Consider the following 26,882-nt stretch of genomic DNA (forward strand, 5'->3'; position numbering starts at 1 on the left):
TCAAATCAAATAAATTTAATATTAAAAAAAATCGTATCCATCAACCTAAAAATACCAACATATAAATATAACTCACAAATCTCGATGGGAATAAGAATCAAACTCAAAAATAGTCAAATAAAAAATTCTTTTATCCATATTATAAGTATAAAATAAATTAGGATTCCAAATAAATATTACAATGAAAAAAAACCTAAAATGTTTGAAACAAAATATGAAATTCGCCATCACTTTCAATTTTAAAAAACCTTTATTAATACTAATGGGTTGTTTGGTAGCATCCTGATGAATCATATCTGAATGATATAGATGCCTGGATGATCTAGATGTTCTTTACGAATTTGTATCTGAATGATAAAATAATGTTTGGTTAGGCATCCGAATATATGCCTCTTAATGAGGAAAATCACCATTTTAGCCCTCTAAATTATTTTTTGAATACAAAATAAACATCATACAATATCCAATAAATCGGTTAAAACAAATTGGCTTTTGATATTCAGATTCATGTGTTTCTTCATCAACAATCTCTTTGAAAAGGACTCGTTTTGTTTCTTTTTTTCTTGGATCATTAGGCTTTCTTGCTTCTGAAACATTGACGGCCTGTTTTCTTGTTGGATATCTTCCATCACTAGCAACTTCATCTTGCTTCTGGATCACATATCAACTAAACAAGTTGAAAAGTAACCAAACACATATTTTTAGATAGAACATTTCAAACAAACACAAACACATTTTCAAGAAAACACAAAACAATTGTTATTTTCAAATTTCCAAAGGACAAAAACAACATCAACTGAACACATATACATAGCAAGAAGAACAAAGCAGCCATAACACGATTTCATACAAAATCGAGCAGCAAGAACACAATTGACACCAATTTCATACAAAATTGATCAGCCATAACACGATTGAGCACCATATTCGAGAAAAAAACCATACCTGAAAACTTACCGACGACGGGGAGGCGGAGAAGGAGGAGCGTTATCGAAGGCAGGCAAGGGGAGGCGGCGACGGAACCAAAAATTGGAAGTTGTCAACGCTTAAAGAAGATGGAGAATGGGGGATGAAAGCTCGATCTCTAGAAAGAAGGAGAAGAAAAAAGAATCGGCCGCAGTTTGTTGTTAGGGCAAGGGTAGAAGATGGAATTTTTTTTATTCAGACTTCTCCTCATATCTTACCGAATCAGATCCATTTTAGCCACATCTGACCGATTAAGAGGGTAAAAATGTTTCAACCAAACACTCTGAATCTTAATAATCCAGATCCAGCCTCTTAATGGGATCATTAAGAGGCAAAACAAACAGCCCCTAAATCAAAAAAACCAATATAAATTCCATAAAAATCGATTTAAATATTAAGGAAGAGAAGAAATCAGCATTTATACGACGTGATAGTTTTTTAAAATTAAAAAACATTTGATTCATATTAAAAGTATAAAATACATTTTATTCTTAACTCTCATTTGTAATTTGCCATATGTTTTCGTAAGAGTTTATTATAATAACTTAATTTCATATACCATTTTTCATTTAAAAAATTGATTGTGCCAATTTTTTTTTGTTATATTAAAATTTATTATATTTCATTATATAATATATATCATAACTTTTTTCATTAATTTACACATATCTTATTTTTACGTATTTATTTGAAACAATCATTATAATGCAAAATAAATACCACATCACCATATTAATTATTAATTTTTATTAAAATGCTTTATTAATTATTATAAGTTTTATCTATTGATATTCCTTTAATTTTGTAAGTGATATTTTCACAAAGTATAACCTAATTAATTTCTCATCTTCTCTAATAAATAAAAGTTTTTTTTTCACATACCAATCTCTAATTAATTGTGACACTTATCATTTTATAATATTTTTTAAATAAATAATATCCTCGTACTTATCATTTTGTAATATTTTTTAAATAAATAATATCCTCATATCAGTTTATAATTTTTTTTTTCAATTTTTAAAATTAAAAAACCCGATAATCTTATAATTATATATATAAAGCAAATAAAATGTAACCATTTTAATCTCACACTAAATAATTAATCAACCAAAGATTAAAACCCAATGATAAAACAGGAAACTAAATCAACACCAAATTGAAAATTAAACCATATATTACTAAATTAATTCACAGAGAGTTCGACATCAATCAAATATTATCTCGCACTCAAATTCACAAAACTCACTTTCCAGGTACAAAGTTTGTAGCATATGACCATGCATTGTTTGCAACAGGGTCAGCAAGATGGTCAGCAAGGTTCTCCAATGGTCCCTTTCCGGTAACAATGGCTTGAACAAAGAATCCAAACATAGAGAACATGGCCAGTCTACCGTTCTTGAGCTCCTTCACTTTCAGCTCAGCAAATGCCTCTGGGTCATCAGCCAGACCCAATGGGTCGAAGCTACCACCAGGGTAAAGTGGGTCAACTACCTCACCAAGAGGTCCACCAGCAATTCTGTAACCTTCAACTGCACCCATCAAGATCACTTGGGTAGCCCAGATGGCTAAAATGCTTTGTGCATGGATCAAACTTGGGTTCCCCAAGTAGTCAAGACCACCCTCACTAAAGATCTGGGATCCAGCCTTGAACCATACAGCCTCACCAAACTTGACCCCATTACGAGCCAAGAGTTCAGGGAAGACGCACCCAAGAGCTCCGAGCATTGCCCATCTGCTGTGGATGACCTCAAGCTCACGGTTCTTGGCGAATGTTTCAGGATCAGCAGAGAGCCCAGCAGTGTCCCAACCGTAGTCACCGGGGAACTCACCGGTCAGGTAAGATGGGGCTTCGCCGGAGAATGGGCCAAGGTACTTAACACGGTCGGGGCCGTACCATGGGCTTCCTGATGGTGCGACCTTCTTGACTGCTGTCTTCCTCATGGAAACCCTTCCATTTCCGATTATTTCTGAACCAGATGGTGCTGCTTTCACTGCTTGTCCGACGAAAGAAGAAGATAGAGCCATGGTGGAAGTTGCCATTTTCGTGAGATTTAATTTGAAGATGTTGTGATGGTAGGATAGTTTGATTGTTATACTTATGAAGATGTGTGGAACTGGAAGTAGATTTATAGGGTAAGTTTTTGGATAAGATACGTGATCAATGGTTATCTTGATACAATCTTTAGCTTCAATTTGATTGGCTATAGAGATTCTTGTGGGTCCGTAATCTGTGGTGTGAGTTCTCTGGTCCCCCTGAGATATTTTGAAGGGGCAAGATATTCGTGGCTCTGGTTTATTGAGCCAATGACTGGCTCTCACTCACTACTCTTAGTGGTGGTTTTTATAATATGCTGTTAGCCTGTAACCATCCAATCGTCTAAGTTTATAACTGACCTATTATTACAAATATATACTAACCAGGCAAAACTTTTGGTTATAAAAGTTAACGTGATAACCGAGAGACTAACACAAAAATTATAACAGGAGTAGTTATACTAACCAGGCAAAACTTTTGGTTATAAAAGTTAAGTGTGGGAAATGCGTTTTTTTTAGTATTAAAATATCAAGATCGGACACGCGTTGTAAAATTCTTGTTCGAATTATTTGCAAACTCTTCGTCACAATAAGGGGAGTTTAAATATGCGTTTTAATATAATAACAATGGCATTGATTAAATGTTAATATTCAATTATCATCCCATTATCTCACCTTTATGAGAAGGTCATAAAGGAATATGGGATAATGACTTAGGAGGATAACTAGCTCTTATCCGGTTCACATATTGACAATTTTTTTTTATACACATAATAAAACAACTAACTTGTTTTAACTGTTTAAATTATACTAATATTAACGACTAATACATGTTTTAACCGGTAACTCAAAGGGAAAATGACTACGGAGGGTAACTACCTATTATCCGTGTTCACATATTGGCAACTTCTTATTTTTTGTACATAAGAAAGAAACTAACTTGTTTTAACTGTGTAACATCCCAAAAATCATGACTAAAAATTTCGTTTTTAATTTAATACTAAAACCATAATTATCAAACCATTAATTTAATACTCCAGCATCGGGCCTCGCCCGACATCAGACCCCGCTTGGCATCGAGCCCCGCTCGGTATACAAATTTGTCTCTCTTAGGCCCCGCCCGCTAAACACATACAATCATCTAACATGCTAACACATAAAGAAACATACTCTACTGTATCCCTGTCCTAAGAAACATACTCTGCTAATAATGAGATACAAAACTTCGTCCGTACTCAGCTAGTTCCAACTAGGGCTTCAGCAGTGCAAGATGAGTCTCCTCACTGTGTAAATGGGTCTAAGGCCATAATGCCAGCCCATGTAGTCTATGAGTAGGAAGACTTGGGGGTTAGCCATAGGCATCGTTTGCTAGTATGTTATTCCAGACCAAGGTCTGATGTCGGGCGGGTGCCTGAGTACGAACGATGTTCTGTATCTCATTATTACCAGGGTATGTTTCTTAGGACAGGGATACAGTAGAGTATGTTTTTTTATGTGTTAGCATGTTATAGGATTGTATGTGTTTAGCGGGCGGGCCCTGGAGATAGGCGGGGCCTAAGAGAGACATATTTGTATACCGAGCGGGGCTCGATGCCAGTCAGGGCCTGATGTCGGGCAGGGCCCGATGCTGGAGTATTAAATTAATGGTTTTACAATTATGGTTTTAGTATTAAATTAAAAAGAAATTTTTTGGTCATGATTTTTGGGAAGTTACATAGTTAAAACAAGTTAGTTGCTTTCTTATATACAAAAAATAAGAAGTTGCCAATATGTGAACACGGATAAGAGGTAGTTACCCTCCTAAGTCATTTTCCCTTTGAGTTACCGGTTAAAACATATATTAGCCAGTAATATTGATGTAATTTAAACAGTTAAAACAAGTTAGTTGCTTTATTATGTACAAAAAAAGAAGTTACTAATATGTGAACACGGATAAGAGGTAGTTACCCTCTTAAGTCATTTTCCCAAGAAATATTCATAAATTTGACTACATCGTTTTAAAGGACTTTGCAAAATAATTACTTTTTTTCAACTTTACAATGGACTACGCATTTTGAAAGGGGCCATTATGGATCCGAGATATGATGGGATTCAAGCATAGCCACTATTTAAAGGAAATACAAAATGTGGTACCCACCACATCTCATGAATACCGTTTTGAGAACTCTATCAAATCAAAGCAATATGGTTTCGGATAAGTAAGAGATTTAGGTGTACCATGCATAAAAACCGAAATTTGAAATCAATGTGTATCTCTCAATAGTTAGGCTTCATTAGTCATTATTATCCAAATTGATTAGTAGTATACTAGTAGAAGCATTTATCCGAGATGAAAACCTAAGTCTCAATAAGATATTTAATTGGAACATGAGTTCGAGATTGAAATCCTATCAGAATGGATGAACAAGTCTACCTTATAGCCTCATGAAGGGAATCGGATGAGTTCGAGATTGATATGGTACTGAGGTGGTTGAACTTTTTGTGTTACGGGATTATGGGTATACCTTATAGCCTAATAAAGGGAATGGGACTTACTGCTTGTGCATTACTGGTTATGTAATGATTCAATTATAGATCCATAGTCCATGTAATGCCGTGTTCCGAAACGATTCCTAATTCGAGGTTGTGGCCCGAAGATCAGTCATCATAAGGATTAGGGTATTTGAAAACGTGAGATCTAGGCCCATTTAGGTGCGAGTGATGTATTTGAAGTGATCCGGGTGTTCAGTTCATGTTTTGGAGCCAAGGGATATTTTGGTAAAGTGTTAGTTCGGGCTTTTGTGGAAATTGATTTTTTGTTCGAAAGGTCTTAAGGATGGTATGAGTTGATAGAAGTGTAAGGATTCTCGATACCTTAACGTGGATATAAGGATCGTCGGAAATGGACTTATAACGAAGAAATTATGGCCTTCAGAAGTTTGGTGGTTATTAGGGTTTAGCCGGGTACACAAGGCGTACACAGGTGTATGCTTAGCGTACTTGTAAAAAGGGCAGTACGCGGGGCATACCTCGACGTACGTTGGGCAAACTGATCAGGATGGTCGCGGGTGTTTTACGGAGTACACTTAGCGTACCATAAGTATGCTCGACATACTCTAGTCAGACCAGAACCCTATTTTAGGGTCTTGGACCCTTTTTAAACTCTTTATCTTATAACCGAACCCTAATATCTTCAGCCTCCATCCCTCTAAACCATAGAAACCTACCCTTAGCCCCCATTTGAGTGATTTTTAAGATTCAAGTGATTTATGTGTGTTTTTGGTGCTTGAGGAGGAAGAATGAACTTCTTGAAGAGCCATTGCTTGACTTGGAGCTTTTAGATCCAGGCTAGTTCACCTAGATCTAACTTATGGACATATAAGTCTCAACCTTGACAACTCTTTCTTATAGATCTAGCTAGATGGCACTTTGTTATGATTTTGGTCCCTTTGTGGTAGTTCTTGTGAGTAGAAGTTACTTCAGAACCTTTGAGCTTCATATTTAGCCTTTGTTGGGGTTATGGAGTCTTAAAAGTTTGGATCTTGATGAGTATAAACCTTCCATGCATGATTTGGTAGTATTTTGGTGAAGCTTGGGACTTAGGGTTTTGATTTTGGTCCCAATAAGTCATGCTAAGTCATAAAGTTAAGAACTTTATGACATAAGAAGTCCATTTGAATCAGATCTGGAAGTTTGGACTAAGGTCAGTATTAAGAAGTTTTTAAGACATTTTGGAGTGATTTTGACCTTTGAAATTCATCTTTCGTGATCGAGCTTCATTAAGCCATGCAAAGGTTTAAAGCCTTCGACTTTATGGCTCAAGTCACTTATATTAAGCTATTCTGAGGTTTTGGAAATCTTAGCTTAAGGGATTAAGATGTTTTCTAGGTTGGTTGTGGGCAGGGTGAGTACACGAGGCGTGTTGGGTATCTTGGGCGTATGGTTAGCGTACCCACTGAGTATGCGGGGTGTACTTAGTCAGGAGGGATTTTGCATGTTGGGCTTCGGTTTGGATCACCTTTTGGGCTTAGTTGTCTTGAGCCCTGTTGGGCCATCAGGTTTTCGACTGTTAATTATTTTGGAAGGCCTGCAATGGGTTTGGGCCCAATTTGGAAATTGGGCCTTGGTTTGGGCCTTGGGTGGTTTTTGGTATTTGGGCCTTTCCGATTATTAGGTTTGGGGCTAATTCTCTGTCCAAACTAGGTTAGGGGTAAATTGGTCATTTACCCTAGTAAGGGATTTATGGTTATGGGTTGAAACCCAATTATTAATCGGGTGTTTTTTTGTTATTAATAGTTTGGGGATTGGTCAGCTCGCAGCCAGAGATTTATCTGCGGGATTCAGTAGTATGAAGTAAGTCTTTTCACTATATCCAATGGTCGAAGGCACTAATGTCAGACCATTACTTGTTATGTGGAATGCTAGTTGTCTCTATGATACTTGCATGGAAAACCATGGGGGTAGCCCATGGCACTTGGATATCAGACTATGAGGGGAGCCCACGACATTCTAGGTGAAGACCATGAGGGGAGCCCATGGCACCTAGATTTTTTTTTTGAAACGACAAACTAACTAATCTACTCCTAAATAACCACCTGTATCTCCACCGAGACTTGCCCCTAACCTCTCATATGAGATATCAGACGTTGGGGGAGCCCATGACATTCTAGGTAAAGACCATTGGGTAGCCCATGGCAACAATATGTATGTCGTATGATATTTTGTGGTTGTATGTTATGTGGTATTTTGGGGAACTCACTAAGTTTTGTGCTTATGGTTTTCAGTTTATGTTTCAGGTACTTCGATTTTCAAATGGAAGATATCAGAATGATTGCAGAGCACACACCACATGTTTCCACATTTTGTGATTTACTCTAATTGGATGATGTTTTGATAAATCTTGACTACCCTGGTCTTATGAAAATGAAATATATTAATGATTTATTAATCTAAAAACAATTTTTTATGTCATTATTTTTGGGACGTTATAGTCCAGCTTGGAGGAACTCGACTTTAGGTATGCCCATTTTATTGAGGAGAGGTATTACTAATAAATTTCGGAAAGAGGAAAAAAATATGATCGTGGACATATGGTTTAGGAATATTTTTCATGTTCGTTTGACACAAGTAAAGTTCTTGAAATGGGTGCTTCCGTTTGTACGATCGGCTAACTTGATGAAGTTCAAAGATATAAAGGCAGTTTTCAAAAACTTGTATGATCATTTATCGAACAAGCATGTCGTACTACTGTGCCCACTACATATGTTAGATAACGGTTTTAATAGGAAAGAGCTTCATTATCCTGTCAATGATAATATTGTTTCTCTAGTACTCGATCCTTACGACTTTTATATTTATATCATGTAATTTAGAATTTAATTTAATTTTTATTAATCTTTAATTACAGTTTATGTGATCTAATTCATGGATGTTTTGGCACTACATATCTCAATGGAGTATGCCAAGGAAATTTTGGCCATAACAACTGTTGGGTTTAGAGCATTCTAACACTTCCTAAGTGTACATGCAACCCTAATAACCTTGGATCTATGTTTGTCTAATTATCATGCAAAGTTGAATTCCAAGGCTATATTCCTATCTAGCATACATGGGGAACAATTTTAACTTGAATGATAGATAGAATAACTTACCTTGTTGTTGCTTATGTTCCTTGAAACCTTATGAGCCTAACACCCCAAGTGTGATGCCTCAAATGCTTCACACAACACCAAATGCTCTTGGAAAGACTTTTGAGAGAATGCACACTTCTTGAAATCGGCCAAGCCCTCTTGTTTCCTTAGTGTAACCGATTTTGATGGAGAATGAGATCCTTATATAGTGTTGACACATCTAGGGTTACACCATGTAAAACCTAATGTGTCATGACTCTTCATTTCCATGACCCATGGGTTTGTAACTCCCATGGAGCATCCATGGAGCATCCTATGGGTGGAACCCAACTTGATAATCCATGGAGTCTCTTAGCCCACTATACAAGATATGGATGATTTACATAATCAACCCATATATTTAATTAGTTATCTTTTGATCACTTAATTAATTCTAAATTAATTCTTGATCAAACTAATCAAATAATATTATTAATATATTAGAACTTATAATATATTAATAATCTCCAAGTGTTGTTTCTCTCATTTAGTCTATCCAATTGCATGGTGCCATGCAACCCAAATGGACCATGCCGGGTCGGGTCAAGTACATACCAGAAATAGTTATGGACTTAGACACCTTATCCAACAGTCTCCCACTTGGATAAGTCTAATAACTATTACTGCAAGTATGACTTCAGGAACCGATCGGCAATCGTAGCTCTTTTCAAGGTTTCTCGGAACTGAGAAGATGATGGTACGCCATTTAAGATAAGTGATCATATAATCCTCTGTTCTAGATATCAGTCGGACAAATACATGGAACAATGTCTTACCTATTGTCCAACAGTTTGTTTCCCGATTTCCGATTTGTTTGACAAAGAACTTAATTGAACACATCAACTTAGTTCTGACCGGGCCCGGTACATAGGTCAAAACAAAATCATCAAGGGGCCCAGATATCAGCTTCTAATCCAAGAAGGAACAGATAAACTTTGACTCATATGTTTGTTCTACCACTCATTGAATTACACACAAGAGCACGATTTATAACATCGAGTTACCAATGCGTTTTCGTACAATCAATGCATAACCAACTTGTAAGTAACAAATCATATCTCTAGGTTTGAAGACTTATATTATATTACCGTCTCACGATCACTCGAGATAGAATTCCATGAAGTGATTCCAGTGAGCGTGGGTTGAGTCCAATGCTCAGAGATTATGAGCACTCATGATTGCTGTAGCCTTGTCTAACACCTTAGACCTCTGCAACCAATCATGATAGTCTTGATTCATACCTACTTCCGACATATGACCGACTGTGGAGGTTTGAAAAATATGTTATATCTAACAAAATTATTCTGGAAGTCAAAACATGCAAAAGAAATATAGTAAACGATTGACAAGAGATAGTAACACTTTACTCATAAATAAAACACCTTTTATTCATCATCTAATGTCAATTACACTTTACAAATTTCGAGGTTATCTAACTACTAAATCTAATATCATCCTTCAGCCCTATGCTCCGAGCATGCTGGAGATGCTTAACCCGAGTCAGTCCCTTCGTGACGGGATCTGCTGGGTTCTCATCCGATGATACCCTCTTTGCCACGCGGAGTCCTTCTTCTATTCGATGTCTAATAAAATGGTATTTTCTGTTGATGTGTCTGGATCTCCCGTGATCCCTTGGTTCCTTGGCTAAGGCAACAGAGCTTTCACTATCACAGAAAATTTCCATTGGCTCTTTAATAGCTGGTACAACTCCAAGGTCTCCGATGAAGTTCTTTATCCATATAGCCTCCTTTGCTGCCTCGCTCGCTGCAATATACTCTGATTCGCAAGTTGAATCAGCCACTGTCTCTTGCTTGGAACTCTTCCAAGAAATTGCTCCTCCGTTTAGGGTAAAGACCCAGCCCGACTGAGAGCGGAAATTATCCCTATCAGTCTGGAAGCTAGCATCACTATACCCTGCAACTCTCAAGTCATCACTCCCACCGAGGGTAAGGACCTAGTCCTTAGTCCTTCGTAGGTAATTGAGAATATTCTTTACCTCAGTCCAGTGTGCCTTGCCAGGGTTCCCCTGAAACCTGCTAACCATGCTCAGGGCAAAAGGCTACATCAGGTCGAGTACACGTCATAGCATACATGATCGATCCTACAGCCGAAGCATAAGGTATTTGACTCATTTCTGCTATCTCAGCCTCAGTGCTAGGGCTTTGTGTCTTATTCAATTTGGCGTTACTCTGGATGGGTAACTCTCCTTTCTTGGAGTCCTGCATGCTGAATCTCTTCAGCACCTTATCCAAGTAGGTACTCTGACTAAGTCCAATTAGTCTTTTACTCCGATCTCTCAAGATCCTTATCCCTAAAATATAGGCAGCTTCACCAAGGTCCTTCATAGCGAAACACTTCCCAAGCCAGGACTTTACTTCCTGCAGGGTTGGAATGTCGTTTCCTATGAGTAGTATGTCATCCACATACAATACCAAAAAGCTAACTATACTCCCACTAGCCTTGACATACACACAAGATTCATCTTCACTCCTAGAAAAGCCAAATTCCTTGACCTTTTCATCAAAGAAAAGATTCCATGTGCGAGGTGCTTGCTTTAATCCATAGATGGATTTCTCAAGCTTACACACTCTATTAGGGTACTCGCTGCTGACAAAACCTTCTGGCTGACTCATGTAAACATCTTCAGCCAACTTTCCATTAAGGAAAGCGGTTTTGACATCCATTTACCAAATTTCATAGTCATGAAATGCAGATATGGTTAACATAACCCTAATAGACTTAATCTTGGCTACTGGAGAAAATGTCTCATCATAATCCACTCTAGGAATTTGAGAGAAGCCCTTTGCGACCAGTCGAGCCTTATAAGTGTGTACATTACTGTGACATCCCCAAAATCACGGCCAGAAAAGACCTATTTTGTTTATGCTTTAAAAAAATCAGAGTACTTCATTTTATAAAAAGGTTGCGGAATTTGTTCCCAGAAAAACATGGTAAATACGTTATTAAAACATTTTCGAGGAAACGTATTTATTTCATTTTAAAACGTTTGGGATGTCATCGTTAATACCGAAACATAAGCATAAACAGAACTTATAATGATTTACACTAGTGATCTATATCTCTTTAAATCTCGCAGTGTAATGTCACTTCACTTCGTCAACTGTGATATACATAAACTGAGTGGGTCAGGTTGGAAAACCTGGTGAGTACATAGGGTTTTCAACCCACAATAATATAATTGTTATGTTTAATCATCAAACAATTAACCCCATTACCCATCCCCGTTATCTTCTTTACTCTTAAGGATTTAACCTAAGAGTCGTCTATCCTGCATTTGTTTATTCCGAAGTCCCTTACTTCCAGGGTTATAGGACTGGCACTAAATCCATAGCTGCCGATGTTAGTTCGTAAAGCACTAATTCCATAGCTGCTATATCCTAGTCATCGGGTACTAAATCCATAGCTACCAGTGTTCAACAGGTACTAAGTCCATAGCTACCAATTCCTACAGGTACTAAATCCATAGCTACCAACGTCTAACTAATAGGTACTAAGTCCATAGCTACCAATTTCTAACAGGTACTAAATCCATAGCTACCTACGTCTAACAGGTACTAAGTCCATAGCTACCGGTGTTTGTCCCATAGGCACTAAGTCTATAGCTGCCAATGTATACTCACGTCATCCTCTATCTCTCATCATTCATCTACCCATCATCATACCCAACACATTCGTATATAAAATACGTTATACAGTTTAAATCCTTTAAAACATGTATAAGACGTTCATCCAGCATAGACAGCAAGTATTCAGATAATATGCACACATAGCACGTAGTTTATATAAAATACTTCATATTTATGTGTAAGATGAAAGTAACTATGCACTCACAACACGTAAATTATATAATAAATACTTCATATCTATGTGTAAGATGAAAGGGACTATGCACTCACAACACGTAAATTATATAATAAATACTTCATATCTATGTGTAAGATGAAAGGGACTATGCACTCACCTGGGAAGGTGGTGACTCGGCACTCGGACAGCACTTCGTTACTCTTAAAACAACTTCCTCGACAAAACCTAGTATCATTACCACTAGAGTTTAGGCTGACGTTAACCGCGACAAATTAATAGTCTAGCTATTATTATTATTATATAAGCGTTAAATAACACTCAATATAACTCATAATAATAGCCCAAATACTTATTATAAGGTCCTAATAACATTACTATATTGAAACATAAGCTATACTAAAGATAACGTAGGCATAGATTACTTACAGCGGGTTTTCTCGAAAACCGGGCTTCGCTGGAGCAGCGTTCCCGAGCCGAAAGGCTCTTTTCTTGGGACTCGGGAGCCTCGGGGCTTCCTTCGGGTGCTAGGGGGTTTACCTAGGCTTTTAGGGGTTTAAGGGAGCTTAGAGAGAGAGTATAGAGAGAGAAAGAAGAAGGTTGAAGGTGTGAGAATGAATGGAACCCGACACCTCTATTTATAGGGGTGCTGACTGGTCTAATCGCCGAGTAGGGGGGACCTACTCGCCGAGTTGGTCCATGTGGTGGCCTTCTGGTGGTGCCACGTGTCCAATTCTGGTGGTGCCATGTCACCCCCTATCGCGTATCAGCCTTCGAACTTAGAAAAATCATAACTTTCGCATACGAGCTCCGTTTTCGATGTTCTTTATATCCACGCGTAGGTAAAATCAAGATCTACACCTTTCATTTAGACTTTGTCGGCTAATTCTCGACCGATCTCAAATTTAACAGTAGGAGGCGTTTAGACTATTAAATGACCGCGAAGAATTCATAACTCCTTCGTACGGACTCCGTTTTCGTCTGTCTTTTTACCGTTGAGTTCTATTAATGAGATCTTCAACTCTCATTTAGGTCACGTAAGCCAAAAACCGCTCAAACTAAAATTCGAGTTTCGGGCTGTACACTACTAAGTCGAATCTTAGAAAAATCATAACTTCTTCATATGAAGTCAGATATGGGCGTTCTTTTTATGGATTTTATTGGTTTAACATATTCTACGACTTTCATTTATATCACTAAGGCTAAAAAGTCCTCCATCGTAAATTCACTATTTACGCTTCCCGGTGCCGTGCCGGTTCCGTCGCGAAACTTCGACGGGCCATAACTTCTTCGTTATAACTCGGATTTCGGCGTTCCTTATATATACGGAAACCTTGTGACATATTCCAAAACTTGGTTAAGATTATTTATTCTAAATAATCTTTTGTCGAAAAGTCATTTTCGACCCCTATTGCCTCTAAATTGACTAGCCCGGATCTACGGGCGTTACAATTATCTCCCCCTTAGGATGATTACGTCCCGGAATCATCAACGAAACAAGGATCGTATAATGACTCCATACGTCATCTCTTCATCCTAGGTAATAATTATAACTTCTTTATTCCTTCAAGTCTATCTCTTAGACTTATTGATTGTAAGCAATACTTGATCGTGCACCTGCTCTCTACCTCAGATTAGACTCCAAATTATGACCTATCATCATGTGATGCACATTTAGACTTAGGTCTCTTAAATTATAAAACAAACTAAGCCTTCCTTCATGTTCTAATGTGATATAATCATACTTTAACATGTAGCATTTCTAGCTACCAACGAGCGTGATACTTCTATTGATCGCTTTGATTTTAATCGTTTGGTTTAAGTCGGACGCTATATCAAACTTGGTTCTCTGAACCACGTAACCTACTCATTGTAGTCGGAATCAATGTGATATGACCACTAGGGTCGGGATAACAACAATCTTCTTAGTCATTACCGAAACAATGGTAACGACATACTTGAATAAAACGAAATTAATTACTGGCTTCTTGGTAACCTTGTGACTTTCCCTGATCCAAGTGTGAGTCCTGTGCTTCCGGTAGTATAGGCCTCTACTACCATTCACACCTACTCATACTCATCCCAAGTATTGTCTCACATTTTCCCAAGTCACCATGCAACAAATCACACAACAATTTCACACACTGGATAACAAAACGAAGATTTTATTATTTCTCGAAACTATTACATAGGTGTTCAAGTTCACCCTAGACTATGCCTCTACTAGGCTACATCATACGAAACTATGGCTACTGCATAATCCGATCTTCGGGTAAGAAGTCCTCATTCTTGATTCCTTGCATGGTTCTCTGCCTCGTTAAGGATCATGTGAAATGCCCTCGGCCTTGGTGGCGTTTCTGGTCTTGCTGCTTTATTTTTCCTTGGGCAGTCTCTGGACATGTGCCCATTGCCTCCACATCCGTAGCATACTTTGTCATTATGCGTGCAGTCTTTGGAATAGTGACCAGTCCTCCCACACTTGTAACAAGTCACTTCTTCGTTGCACTTTCCACCATGCTTCTTCTTTCATCTATCACACCATCTTGCTTCACCTCCATCTACTCCTCCAAGCTTTGAGAATTTGCTTTCCTTGTTCGGCCTCGAAGATCCTTCAAACTTCCACTTCTCTCCTACCTTATCTTTTTCTAGACCCTTTTCTCTTATCTGGGCCTCTACGTTCTTAGCTGCCCTAACAGCTGCTTTCAAAGTAGTTGCCATTTTGACCATTGGGCCAAAGTCAGTGGGCAGTCCGTTAGCAAACCTATCAATCTTGGAGAGTTCAGTAGGCACCAAGTAGGGGAATAGCTTCATCCTTTCAGTGAATGCGGTGGCATACTCATCAACACTCATCTTCCCTTTCTTCAGGTTCTGAAACTCGTTGTTTAGGTCTATCAGATCTATCTCCGAGCAGTATTGCATTTTCAACTGTTCCAAAAACTCTTCCCACGACATCCTTAAGGCTTCTCCTCGTGGCATCGTATCTGCCAATAGCTTCCACCAGCTCAAGACTCCAGTTTTCAGTTGTCTTACTGCGAAGACAGTCTTCTGTTTCTCGTTACAGCTGCAGCTCTCAAACACCATCTCCATCTCAGAGATCTAATCCATAATCTCAACCGGCTTCGGGCTTCCTGAGAGGCTTGGTGGTTTCGCACCCAAGAAATTCTTGTACATCCGCCCATCCTTGGTGTTTCTCCCTTTTGGGCCATCCCTTTGCTCACCTTGAGTCCCTACTCGACTCACTTGGCGGCTGTAGTTCCCTTCCTCAGATTGCTCGGGAACTGGCTCCGTCGGTTCAACATGTATGGTAGGTTCGACCCTATTCAACATCTGTCTCATTTCTTCCCTTGGTTCAGCTAACATAGCCCGAATCATGGCTTGAACTCCAGCCATGGTGACTGGCTCAGGCGCAACTTCTTCAACAACAGGTATTTGCTGAACCACTGGGGGTTGGTTCCTGTTCCCATTTGCGTTTACGTTTCCGCTACGGGTCCTTACCATCTCGATCTATACACCGAATAAGGTGAATTTAGACCTTTACTTGACGTTTAAATCATCCTTATCGCTCCGAAACGTTTACATGCTAGTTCTAATACCGTAGTCGTACGTTTAGAATCCTAAACACATAAGGTTTCCAGATCCGGTCGACAACAGACCATAGATCCGAACAATTAACAACATATCATGCACAAAGCATTTAGCACATAAAAGCAATTTAGGCATCATTCCTAAAATAAGCTAGTGCTCACACCTCACAATCATCGTTTAGCATTCTAAGTTTAAGTCTAGAAATAAATCCATATTCCTAGTTCGCTTAAACTAATGCTCTGATACCAACTGTCACATCCCCAAAATCACGGCCAGAAAAGACCGATTTTGTTTATGCTTTATAAAAATCAGAGTACTTCATTTTATAAAAAGGTTGCTAAATTTGTTCCCAGAAAAACATGGTAAATACGTTATTAAAACATTTTCGAGGAAACGTATTTATTTCATTTTAAAACGTTTGGGATGTCATCGTTAATACCGAAACATAAGCATAAACAGAACTTACAATGATTTACACTAGTGATCTATATCTCTTTAAATCTCTCAGTGTAATGTCACTTCACTTCGTCACCTGTGATATACATAAACTGAGTGGGTCAGGTTGGGAAACCTGGTGAGTACATAGGGTTTTCAACCCACAATAATATAATTGTTATGTTTAATCATCAAACAATTAACCCCATTACCCATCCCCGTTATCTTCTTTACTCTTAAGGATTTAACCTAAGAGTCGTCTATCCTGCATTTGTTTATTCCGAAGTCCCTTACTTCCAGGGTTATAGGACTGGCACTAAATCCATAGCTGCCGATGTTAGTTCGTAAAGCACTAATTCCATAGCTGCTATATCCTAGTCATCGGGTACTAAATCCATAGCTACCAGTGTTCAACAGGTACTAAGTCCATAGCTACCAATTCCTACAGGTACTAAATCCATAGCTACCAACGTCTAACTAATAGGTACTAAGTCCATAGCTACCAATTTCTAACAGGTACTAAATCCATAGCTACCTACGTCTAACAGGTACTAAGTCCATAGCTACCGGTGTTTGTCCCATAGGCACTAAGTCTATAGCTGCCAATGTATACTCACGTCATCCTCTATCTCTCATCATTCATCTACCCATCATCATACCCAACACATTCGTATATAAAATACGTTATACAGTTTAAATCCTTTAAAACATGTATAAGACGTTCATCCAGCATAGACAGCAAGTATTCAGATAATATGCACACATAGCACGTAGTTTATATAAAATACTTCATATCTATGTGTAAGATGAAAGTAACTATGCACTCACAACACGTAAATTATATAATAAATACTTCATATCTATGTGTAAGATGAAAGGGACTATGCACTCACAACACGTAAATTATATAATAAATACTTCATATCTATGTGTAAGATGAAAGGGACTATGCACTCACCTGGGAAGGTGGTGACTCGGCACTCGGACAGCACTTCGTTACTCTTAAAACAACTTCCTCGACAAAACCTAGTATCATTACCACTAAAGTTTAGGCTGACGTTAACCGCGACAAATTAATAGTCTAGCTATTATTATTATTATATAAGCGTTAAATAATGCTCAATATAACTCATAATAATAGCCCAAATACTTATTATAAGGTCCTAATAACATTACTATATTGAAACAAAAGCTACACTAAAGATAGCGTAGGCATAGATTACTTACAGCGGGTTTTCTCGAAAACCGGGCTTCGCTGGAGCAGCGTTCCCGAGCCGAAAGGCTCTTTTCTCGGGACTCCGGGAGCCTCGGGGCTTCCTTCGGGTGCTAGGGGTTTACCTAGGCTTTTAGGGGTTTAAGGGAGCTTAGAAAGAGAGTATAGAGAGAGAAAGAAGAAGGTTGAAGGTGTGAGAATGAATGGAACCCGGCACCTCTATTTATAGGGGTGCTGACTGGTCTACTCGCCGAGTAGGGGGGACCTACTTTACGATTTGGTCCATTTGGTGGCCTTCTGGTGGTGCCACGTGTCCAATTCTGGTGGTGCCACGTCACCCCCTATCGCGTATCAGCCTTTGAACTTAGAAAAATCATAACTTTCGCATACGAGCTCCGTTTTCGACGTTCTTTATATCCACGCGTAGGTAAAATCAAGATCTACAACTTTCATTTAGACTCTGTCAGCTAATTCTCGACCGATCTCAAATTCAACAGTAGGAGGCGTTTAGACTGTTAAATGGCCGCGAAGAATTCATAACTCCTTCGTACGGACTCCGTTTTCGTCTGGCTTTTTACCGTTGAGTTCCTATTATTGAGATCTTCAACTCTCATTTAGGTCACGTAAGCCAAAAACTGCTCAAACTAAAATTCGAGTTTCGGGCTGTACACTGCTAAGTCGAATCTTAGAAAAATCATAACTTCTTCATACGAAGTCAGATTTGGGCGTTCTTTTTATGGATTTTCTTGGTTTAACATATTCTACGACTTTCATTTAGATCACTAAGGCTAAAAAGTCCTCCATCGTAAATTCACTATTTACGCTTCCCGGTGCCGTACCGGTTCCGTCGCGAAACTTCGACGGGCCATAACTTCTTCGTTATAACTCGGATTTCGGCGTTCCTTATATGTACGGAAACCTTGTGACATATTCCAAAACTTGGTTAAGATTATTTATTCTAAATAATCTTTTGTCGAAAAGTCATTTTCGACCCTATTGCCTCTAAATTGACTAGCCCGGATCTGCGGGCGTTACAATTACCATCCATGTCGGTCTTCTTCTTGAAGATCCTATTGCACCCTACTGTCTTACGACCTGGTACATTCTCAACCAAGTTCCAAACTTGATTGTCATACATGGATTGTATCTCGCTATCCATAGCCTCTTTCCATTTAGCAGACTCGGGGCCTGCCATGGCTTCCTCGTAGCTGTTAGGGTCATCTTGACTTACTACCGTCCCATCACTAATAAGTGTCTCACCTTCTGCAGTAATATGGAATCCATAGTAATGCTCAGGTGCACTCCTAACTCTCGTGGAACGTCTCAGAGGTACAGAATCGTCAATTGGCTCAACAGGAGTTTCCTCCTCAAGTTGAGGGCTAGAGTTTGAAGTTCCTTCACCACTTGACTCTTGAAGTTCTTCAAGGTCAATTTGCCTCCCACTATCTCCTTGGCTTATAAACTCTCTTTCTCAAAAGACTCCTCTTCTTGCTACAAAGACCACATTATCACTAGGTCTGTAAAAGAGGTAACCAAAGGATTGTTGTGGGTAGCCAATGAAAATACACCTCTCTCTTCGAAGTTCGAGCTTATCATGAGTCTCGCGTCTCACGAAAGCCTCGCAACCCCAAATCTTGATGTGGTCTAGTTTGGGTACTTTACCAGTCCACATCTCGTGAGGAGTTTTGGTAACTTTCTTTGTAGGGACTAGATTAAGGATATGGGAGCCAGTCTCTAAGGCATACCCCCATAATGAGATTGGTAGCGAAGTTCGACTCATCATGGAACGAACCATGTCTAACAAGGTTCGATTACGCCTCTCTCGCACACCATTCAACTACGGTGTCCTGGGAGGTGTCAATTGTGAGACAATCCCACATTCCCATAGATAGTCGAGGAACTCTGAACTAAGATACTCACCACCTCGATCGGATTGAAGCATCTTAATGTTCCTGCCCAATTGATTCTCGACTTCCTGTTTAAATTCCTTAAACCTTTCGAAAGTCTCTAACTTATTCTTGATTAAGTAGACATATCCATATCTACTGTAATCATCAGTAAAAGTTAAATAATAACGATTAGCATCCCTTGTGGTATGTTTGAATGGTCCACACACATCCGTGTGCACAAGGTCCAACAAACCTTCACCCCTCTCACACGAGCCTGTGAAGGGTGACTTCGTCATTTTTCCAAGTAAGCATGACTCGCAACTATCATTTGACTTTAGGTCAAATGACTCTAAGACTCCATCCTTTTGGAGTTGGCCTATGCGTTTCTTGCTTATATGTCCAAGACGACAATGCCATAATGATGCTTTATCCAAGTTATTATTATTAGGAGAATCAATACACAAAACATTATTTCCTAAGTTATCTACAACAGATACAGCTTCATACACACCATCACAAGGTAAGGTTTTAAAATAAAGAACATTATTAAAGAAAGCATTAATCGAACCAACTTCATTATCAAATGAAAAGGTGAAACCTTGTTTATACAATGCATGAAAGGAAATAATATTTCTTGCCATTTCTGGCGAATAACAACATTTATTCAAATCTAAATTTAACCCACTACTTAGCGATAAAGTATAAACTCTAATCTTGGTGACAGGTGTAACTTTCCTATTCCCCATGATTAAGTTTATTCTTCCTTGCTCCACATTCTCACTTCTTCTTAGTCCCTGTAAGTCACAACAAATGTGAATACCACAACCGGTATCAAGGACCCAAGATTTCGAATGGGGTGAGTTATTAGAAATGATAGTGTAAATACCTGCATGGTTGGGTTTAACTTTCCCATCCTTCACATCTTGCTGGTATTTTGGGCAGTTCCGCTTCCAATGTGATTTTTCATGGAAATAGAAGCATTCAGCCTCTTTTGGGTCAGAAGAAGGAGTGACGAAACCTTTCTTGGTTCCACTTGAAGAAGAGCCATCAAGGGTCCTAACCTTGGTACCCTTCGAAGAACTCTTTCTCTTCTTCCCTCGACTTTTCCCGATTGCCAAAACCGGAGTGGAGTTTGGAGTAGGAGTGTTAACAACCGACTTCCCCTTAAGACCTGATTCTGCGGTCTTGAGAAGTCCCTAAAGTTTGCTGAGTGTGACCTCTTCCTTATTCATGTGATATGTCATGCGGAATTGATCATAACACGATGGTAAGGAGCACAGAATTATATCTATTGCAAGCTCCTCAGGGAAGTTCACATTAAGCTTCAGCAATCGATCCACATACCTTTGCATTTTCTGCATGTGGCTCGTGACGGAATCCCCGTCCTTCATCATGGTTGTTATCATGGAGCAGATGATTTTGTACCTCTCTTGTCGTGCACTTTGATGGTATCTTTCCATCAAATCTTGGTGCATTTCATAAGGGTAGAAATCCTCATAGGACTTTTGGAGTTCCGCTGTCATCGTGGCCATCATGATGCATGCTACTTTTGTAGCATCCCTTTCATGTGCCTGAAAGTCAGCGATCTCCTGAGGAGTTGCAGTGGTCTCATCAATCTTCTTAAGCTCGTTGTCAAGGACATACTCTTTGTCCTCATAGCTGGTAATCATCCTGATGTTTCTGATCCACTCATTGAAGTTGGATCCATCAAAAGTGATTTTCCCACACAAGTTCATAAGGGTAAAGGAGCCATTAGGATTAGAGCCAGAAGCATTGTTTGAAGACATCTAAAGGAAGAGGACAAGATTAGTTTAGATATTAAGAGAGTCCTTAATAAAACACCCAAATGTAATATTAAGGCTAGGATCCAATCACAATATATTATAACTTAGAAGAGGTATGCTGTAATCCAAGCTATAACATATTTGAAAGGTAGGTGAATAACGATTCACCAATTTCCACCACGAAAACCGAAATATTAGATATTATGTTTTATGATTGGTTCTTAGAAATTCCTAGATTCTTTGAGATTCAATGAACTTTTCAAAGGCATGTTTCAATCTCGAGTGTGCCCTCCAAGTTTTGTGACTGGGATACCGAGGATCACAAAACGAGGTGTGAAGTAACCATGCAAATCACTTGGTACCCTTAAAGTTTATCACTCAATCGATGTGCCGGTAAACCACACACGCTCCACCGATACTATAATAAACCTTAAGTCACCCTTTACCTACCTTGTTAAGTCCAAGTTAGTGTGTCGGTTAACCACACACGCTCCACCAACGACTTAGACAAAGTGTAAAGTGTAATTTCATGGATTAGCACCTTATTCACATTTTCCTAAAGTAACTAAGATTGGGAATTTAATAAAACATTTAGTTACTTTACAATATTCATCATACTTTTAATGAGAATTTATAAGTCCTTGTCCTACCCGTTCAGCTAACGACCCTCCACCAGTCAAGCGAACGGTGGGTGAGAATGGACACCCATTAAGTTGCCATTTTATAGGCAACAACCTTATACCCACCTTATAGACCGGCTTCGTGAATGAGGCATACTAGCGGTAAGCCGACTTTGTTCTTATACATATATATATATATATATATATATATATATATATATATATATATATATATATATATATATATATATATATATATATATATTATTAAATTATAATAATATAAGTATAAGGGTTGAATTTTAACTTTTAAAATTCTGAGGGTTGGAACTTTACTTGTTCCAAAACTTGAGGGCAAGTTTTGTAACTTTCAAAACTTTTCATTTCTTGTAACTTATGAGTTTAATAGAGTAATAAAATGAAGACTCTTCATTTTTCTAACTCTTGTGTTCTTTTAATGGTTTTAATTCAAGTATGACTCTTGGTTTTCCATAACTTGAGGACAAGTTATGGACTCCATTAAAACACATTATGATCAAGAATTAATCTACCACATAGGTTACAAATAATTCCTATGATCATCTAAAACATCATAAGAACAAGAACATGAATATGAACACATTCATAAATCAAAATTACACTTAAAACTTTGTAATTTTGATAACTAGTTGTTGTAAATGAATTAGCAAAGACATTACACCATCTAAAATAAGTTTTCAAGTACCAAAACAGTTTAGAGTAATGTTTCTAATCCATTTCCAGCAACTAAAGTCGAAAATCTGCACTCTATCGACCCTACTCGCCGAGTGCATTAACCTACTCGACGAGTAGGTTGAAGATACAAGTGAACTCGACGAGTCCCCCCATGGACTCGACGAGTCCAGCAGTCAGACAACAAGTTTTTCGACTTTCTTCAACTTTTTAGCACAAATAACAAACAAACAAGCCTAGGCTCTGATACCACTGTTGGGTTTAGAGCATTCTAACACTTCTTAAGTGTACATGCAACCCTAATAACCTTGGATCTATATTTTTCTAATTATCATGCAAAGTTGAATTCCAAGGCTATATTCCTATCTAGCATACATGGGGAACAATTTTAACTTGAATGATAGATAGAATAACTTACCTTGTTGTTGCTTATGTTCCTTGAAACCTTATGAGCCTAGCACCCCAAGTGTGATGCCTCAAATGCTTCACACAACACCAAATGCTCTTGGAAAGACTTTTGAGAGAATGCACACTTCTTGAAATCGGCCAAGCCCTCTTGTTTCCTTAGTGTAACCGATTTTGATGGAGAATGAGATCCTTATATAGTGTTGACACATCTAGGGTTACACCATGCAAACCCTAATGTGTCATGACTCTTTATTTCCATGACCCATGGGTTTGTAACTCCCATGGAGCATCCATGGAGCATCCTATGGGTGGAACCCAACTTGATAATCCATGGAGTCTCTTAGCCCACTATACAAGATATGGATGATTTACATAATCAACCCATATATTTAATTAGTTATCTTTTGATCACTTAATTAATTCTAAATTAATTCTTGATCAAACTAATCAAATAATATTATTAATATATTAGAACTTATAATATATTAATAATCTCCAAGTGTTATTTCTCTCATTTAGTCTATCCAATTGCATGGTTCCATGCAACCCAAATAGACCATGCCGGGTCGGGTCAAGTACATACCAGAAATAGTTATGGACATAGACACCTTATCCAACAACAACAGCCTCCATGGGTTTATATATGTTTTTAAGGTACATATAACATCCTATTTTTGGGCCTAGAAATTTTGGTCATTTATAGTGAAAATAAATTTTTTTAATAAAAAATAAAAAAGGAAAAATAAAAATAAAAAGAATGAATGAATACATGAGCTAATAAAAGGTTTAGATAAAATGTTTAAAGAAAATAGCGAATTTTTACTTAAAATAGGAAATAAGTAAGGAATGGTCAATGGTGGCAACTTTGGAAAACTTGTTTAATTTTAGATCTAACTAGACAGTCTATTTGTAAAGAGTTAAAAATGTAATGAAATGATACTTATAATCTTAAGAGAGAGTTTTTCAGTTGGAAATGTTATTAGAAACCCTTATTGGAAAAAACTAGGACAAAAGGACTAAAATTGTCAAGTTGGTGAAACTTGTGTTAACCTTAATGTAACGACCCTAAAATCTTACATTATGTGTGTTTAATTACTCTGTATCATTTTGTTGAAAATGAATCTTAATGATGCAATAATCAATTTGTTAGTAAATTTCATTGTATATCCTTACAATTATCATGTTATAATAGAAAATATAAGACATTTCAGTAAAAGATAACACTATAGGAAAGTCGCATTACACCTCGATATATTCGTGTGGATATAAATTCTATGAAAATCCAAATTTGTATGAAGAAATTACAGATAGTAGAAGTTGGAAGTACAAAGTTTAATGTTTAAATGTGTATGTGTATGTGTGGATATAAATTATTTTAAAAAAGAGATAAAGTAGATTTTCCTTAAAAGCATATGTCACCAAAACATTCTTTCCCAACCATAACATAAAATCAGAGTTTCAAAACATAGTATCTCTCTAAACCATAACAATCACTAGATGATGTGTAGAGTCACGTGTAACATCTCGTTTAAATTAGATAAATAAAATAAAATAGGTAAATAAATTAGATAAAATAAGTAAATAAATAATAAACCCTAAAACCCCAAGATGAATTTTATATTTTTATGTTAGCCCTAAATCCATAATAATTATCAGAGTATTAGCGCAATAAGTTAAATGTTATTAATTCTGAAAATAGGGGTTTAAAATGTAAATTTCGGACTAGTTATGAATAGATTTGTGGAAGCTGGGGATTGTTTGGTAATTTGGACTTGAATTGAAAGGATTTTTGGAAACAGGGGTCTATAGAGTAAATTACAGATTTAATTTGTAAAGGAATTGAGAAGGAGGGACTGAAAGTGTAAGAAAGGGACTAATGTTTGAAGAGAGAGGCATGACTTAAACCCATTCCCCCTCCACCCTCTTGCTACTCGGCTACACCCATATAAACCCTAAACCTAATATCTTCTCAACTACTAGCTAATTCCTCCATATCTCCAGTCGTTGCAATCACCTGTGTCGCCGTCGTGAACCACTGAGCACCACTGCCGCTGCTCCCGCTGCCGATGAAAATGAAGATCGATGTTTGGACACCGTGACAGTGGGGAAGTAGGAAAAAAGGAAGCTCGTGGCTATTGCTATTGTTGTTCTCGGTTAAGGGTCGCACAACCTTTCTCTTCTCCGTTTCCTTTTGTTGTTACGTCGTTGTCGTCATCGCTCCATGCAAGGGTGGTTGTGTTTGTGTTTTGTGAGTGTGAGTGTGTGTGTTTCTGTTGTAGCAAGTTGGATAGGTATGCGTGTCTTTTGTTGGCTAGAAAAACGAAGAGAATCACCATGGCAACCAACCATGGTGATTTTCGGCGTTCTGGAGCCATTAGCCACCACCCTGGGTGGCTGTGTGCGTATGTGTGTACTGGATTGACATTTCTTCTGTACCGGGATGCTTTTGATAGTGTTTTGGCCTAAAACTATAACTACCACCATTAAAAAGTGGTGGCTGTTGCCGCCTGCCGACATGGACCGCCGCCGTCCACCACTGCCCGAGGTGACAATGTGTGGTGTCCGACTTACTAAACATTAAATAGCCTAAGCATCTAACCTTAGACCGAGTGGTACGTGTTTGGGTTGGAAACCCTTACTAGGTTTTAGAAAACCCTAAGGTCAAGAAAATCCTAGTTTTGGAGTTTTTTCAGGACCCACGTTGAACTGTTAATTGAACTTTAATTATACTCGATAAGGCCCTACGATTAACTTAATGCAATATTGAACTTAATGAATTAAGTCCTTAAGGGGTTATGTGTGGAGCACTAACCCTAGTTATCATTTTATGTGGAAACCTTAAAAATCAGGAAGCCTTATTTTCTGAAATGACCAGGGCACATATTTGGGATATTGCTTGGATTATTATTATACACAAGAATGACTATGTCAAACCTTAATCAGTCCTACTCTTATTTGGTTAAGTACTTAATGGGTTAAGTGTCCTTACTTAACCCTAAACGTCATTTTATGTGGAACCCTAATTGTTATTTCATGTGAGGTAGTCACTATTGAAACTGATGATGACTTGTGATTGGGTATTGAATCAAGTATCTTCCTGTAGGTGATTGGGAGTGAGTTGAAGCTGGTAGAGTTCTTCGTTACTACGGTGGTTACCTACGAGCATATCGAGTTGAGTTTCACCTCACTGTGTTAGATCTATATGATCAAGAATCATTATTTAGTGACATTGCTAATAACATATGATCCTATAAGGTCACACTTTAATCAAGTTGGTACTTATTGAATATTTATTAAGTATTTGATAAATAATAAAAATTCAACTCACGTAATTCATTAGAGAAAAATTATTGTTTTATGAAAATAATAATAAATGAAAGACTAACTATATATATATATATATATATATATATATACACTTATATTATATATATATATATATATATATATATATATATATATATATCATATGGTATGATATATAGGTCATGCACAAAGTTTTGGACACTTTCACCAAATATTGACAAACTAGCTAGTTAGTTAAGTGACTAAACAATAAACTAGAAAATCCAATGGACCATTTTAGTCCCATAAACCGTGGGTTATCAAGGCTAGGAGGTTGAAAGTCAACCTCCAACATTCTTGTCCCCCATGTTTAGATTATGCCCCATGTTTGTTCATTACCTTACATGTAATACACATCATGATCATATTATATAAGGCTAGATGTTTTTATCACTATATGACTAGAAGAAAAAAAATCATTT

General features: G+C 37.8%; 1 protein-coding gene across 1 annotated transcript; it reads right to left on the reverse strand.

Moving 5' to 3' along the window:
• Positions 1 to 2,122: 2,122 nt before the first annotated feature.
• Positions 2,123 to 3,076, reverse strand: LOC145041570 (chlorophyll a-b binding protein 3C, chloroplastic-like). Its single transcript, XM_078989688.1, has one exon. The coding sequence runs from the start codon at positions 3,004 to 3,006 to the stop codon at positions 2,209 to 2,211; it is 798 nt and encodes a 265-aa protein (XP_078845814.1). The 5' UTR covers positions 3,007 to 3,076; the 3' UTR covers positions 2,123 to 2,208.
• Between the last annotated feature and the right edge of the window lie 23,806 nt (positions 3,077 to 26,882).

Source organism: Lactuca saligna, chromosome 4 (assembly GCF_052625555.1).
Source record: "Lactuca saligna cultivar CGN05327 chromosome 4, ASM5262555v1, whole genome shotgun sequence".
Lineage (NCBI taxonomy): Eukaryota > Viridiplantae > Streptophyta > Magnoliopsida > Asterales > Asteraceae > Lactuca > Lactuca saligna.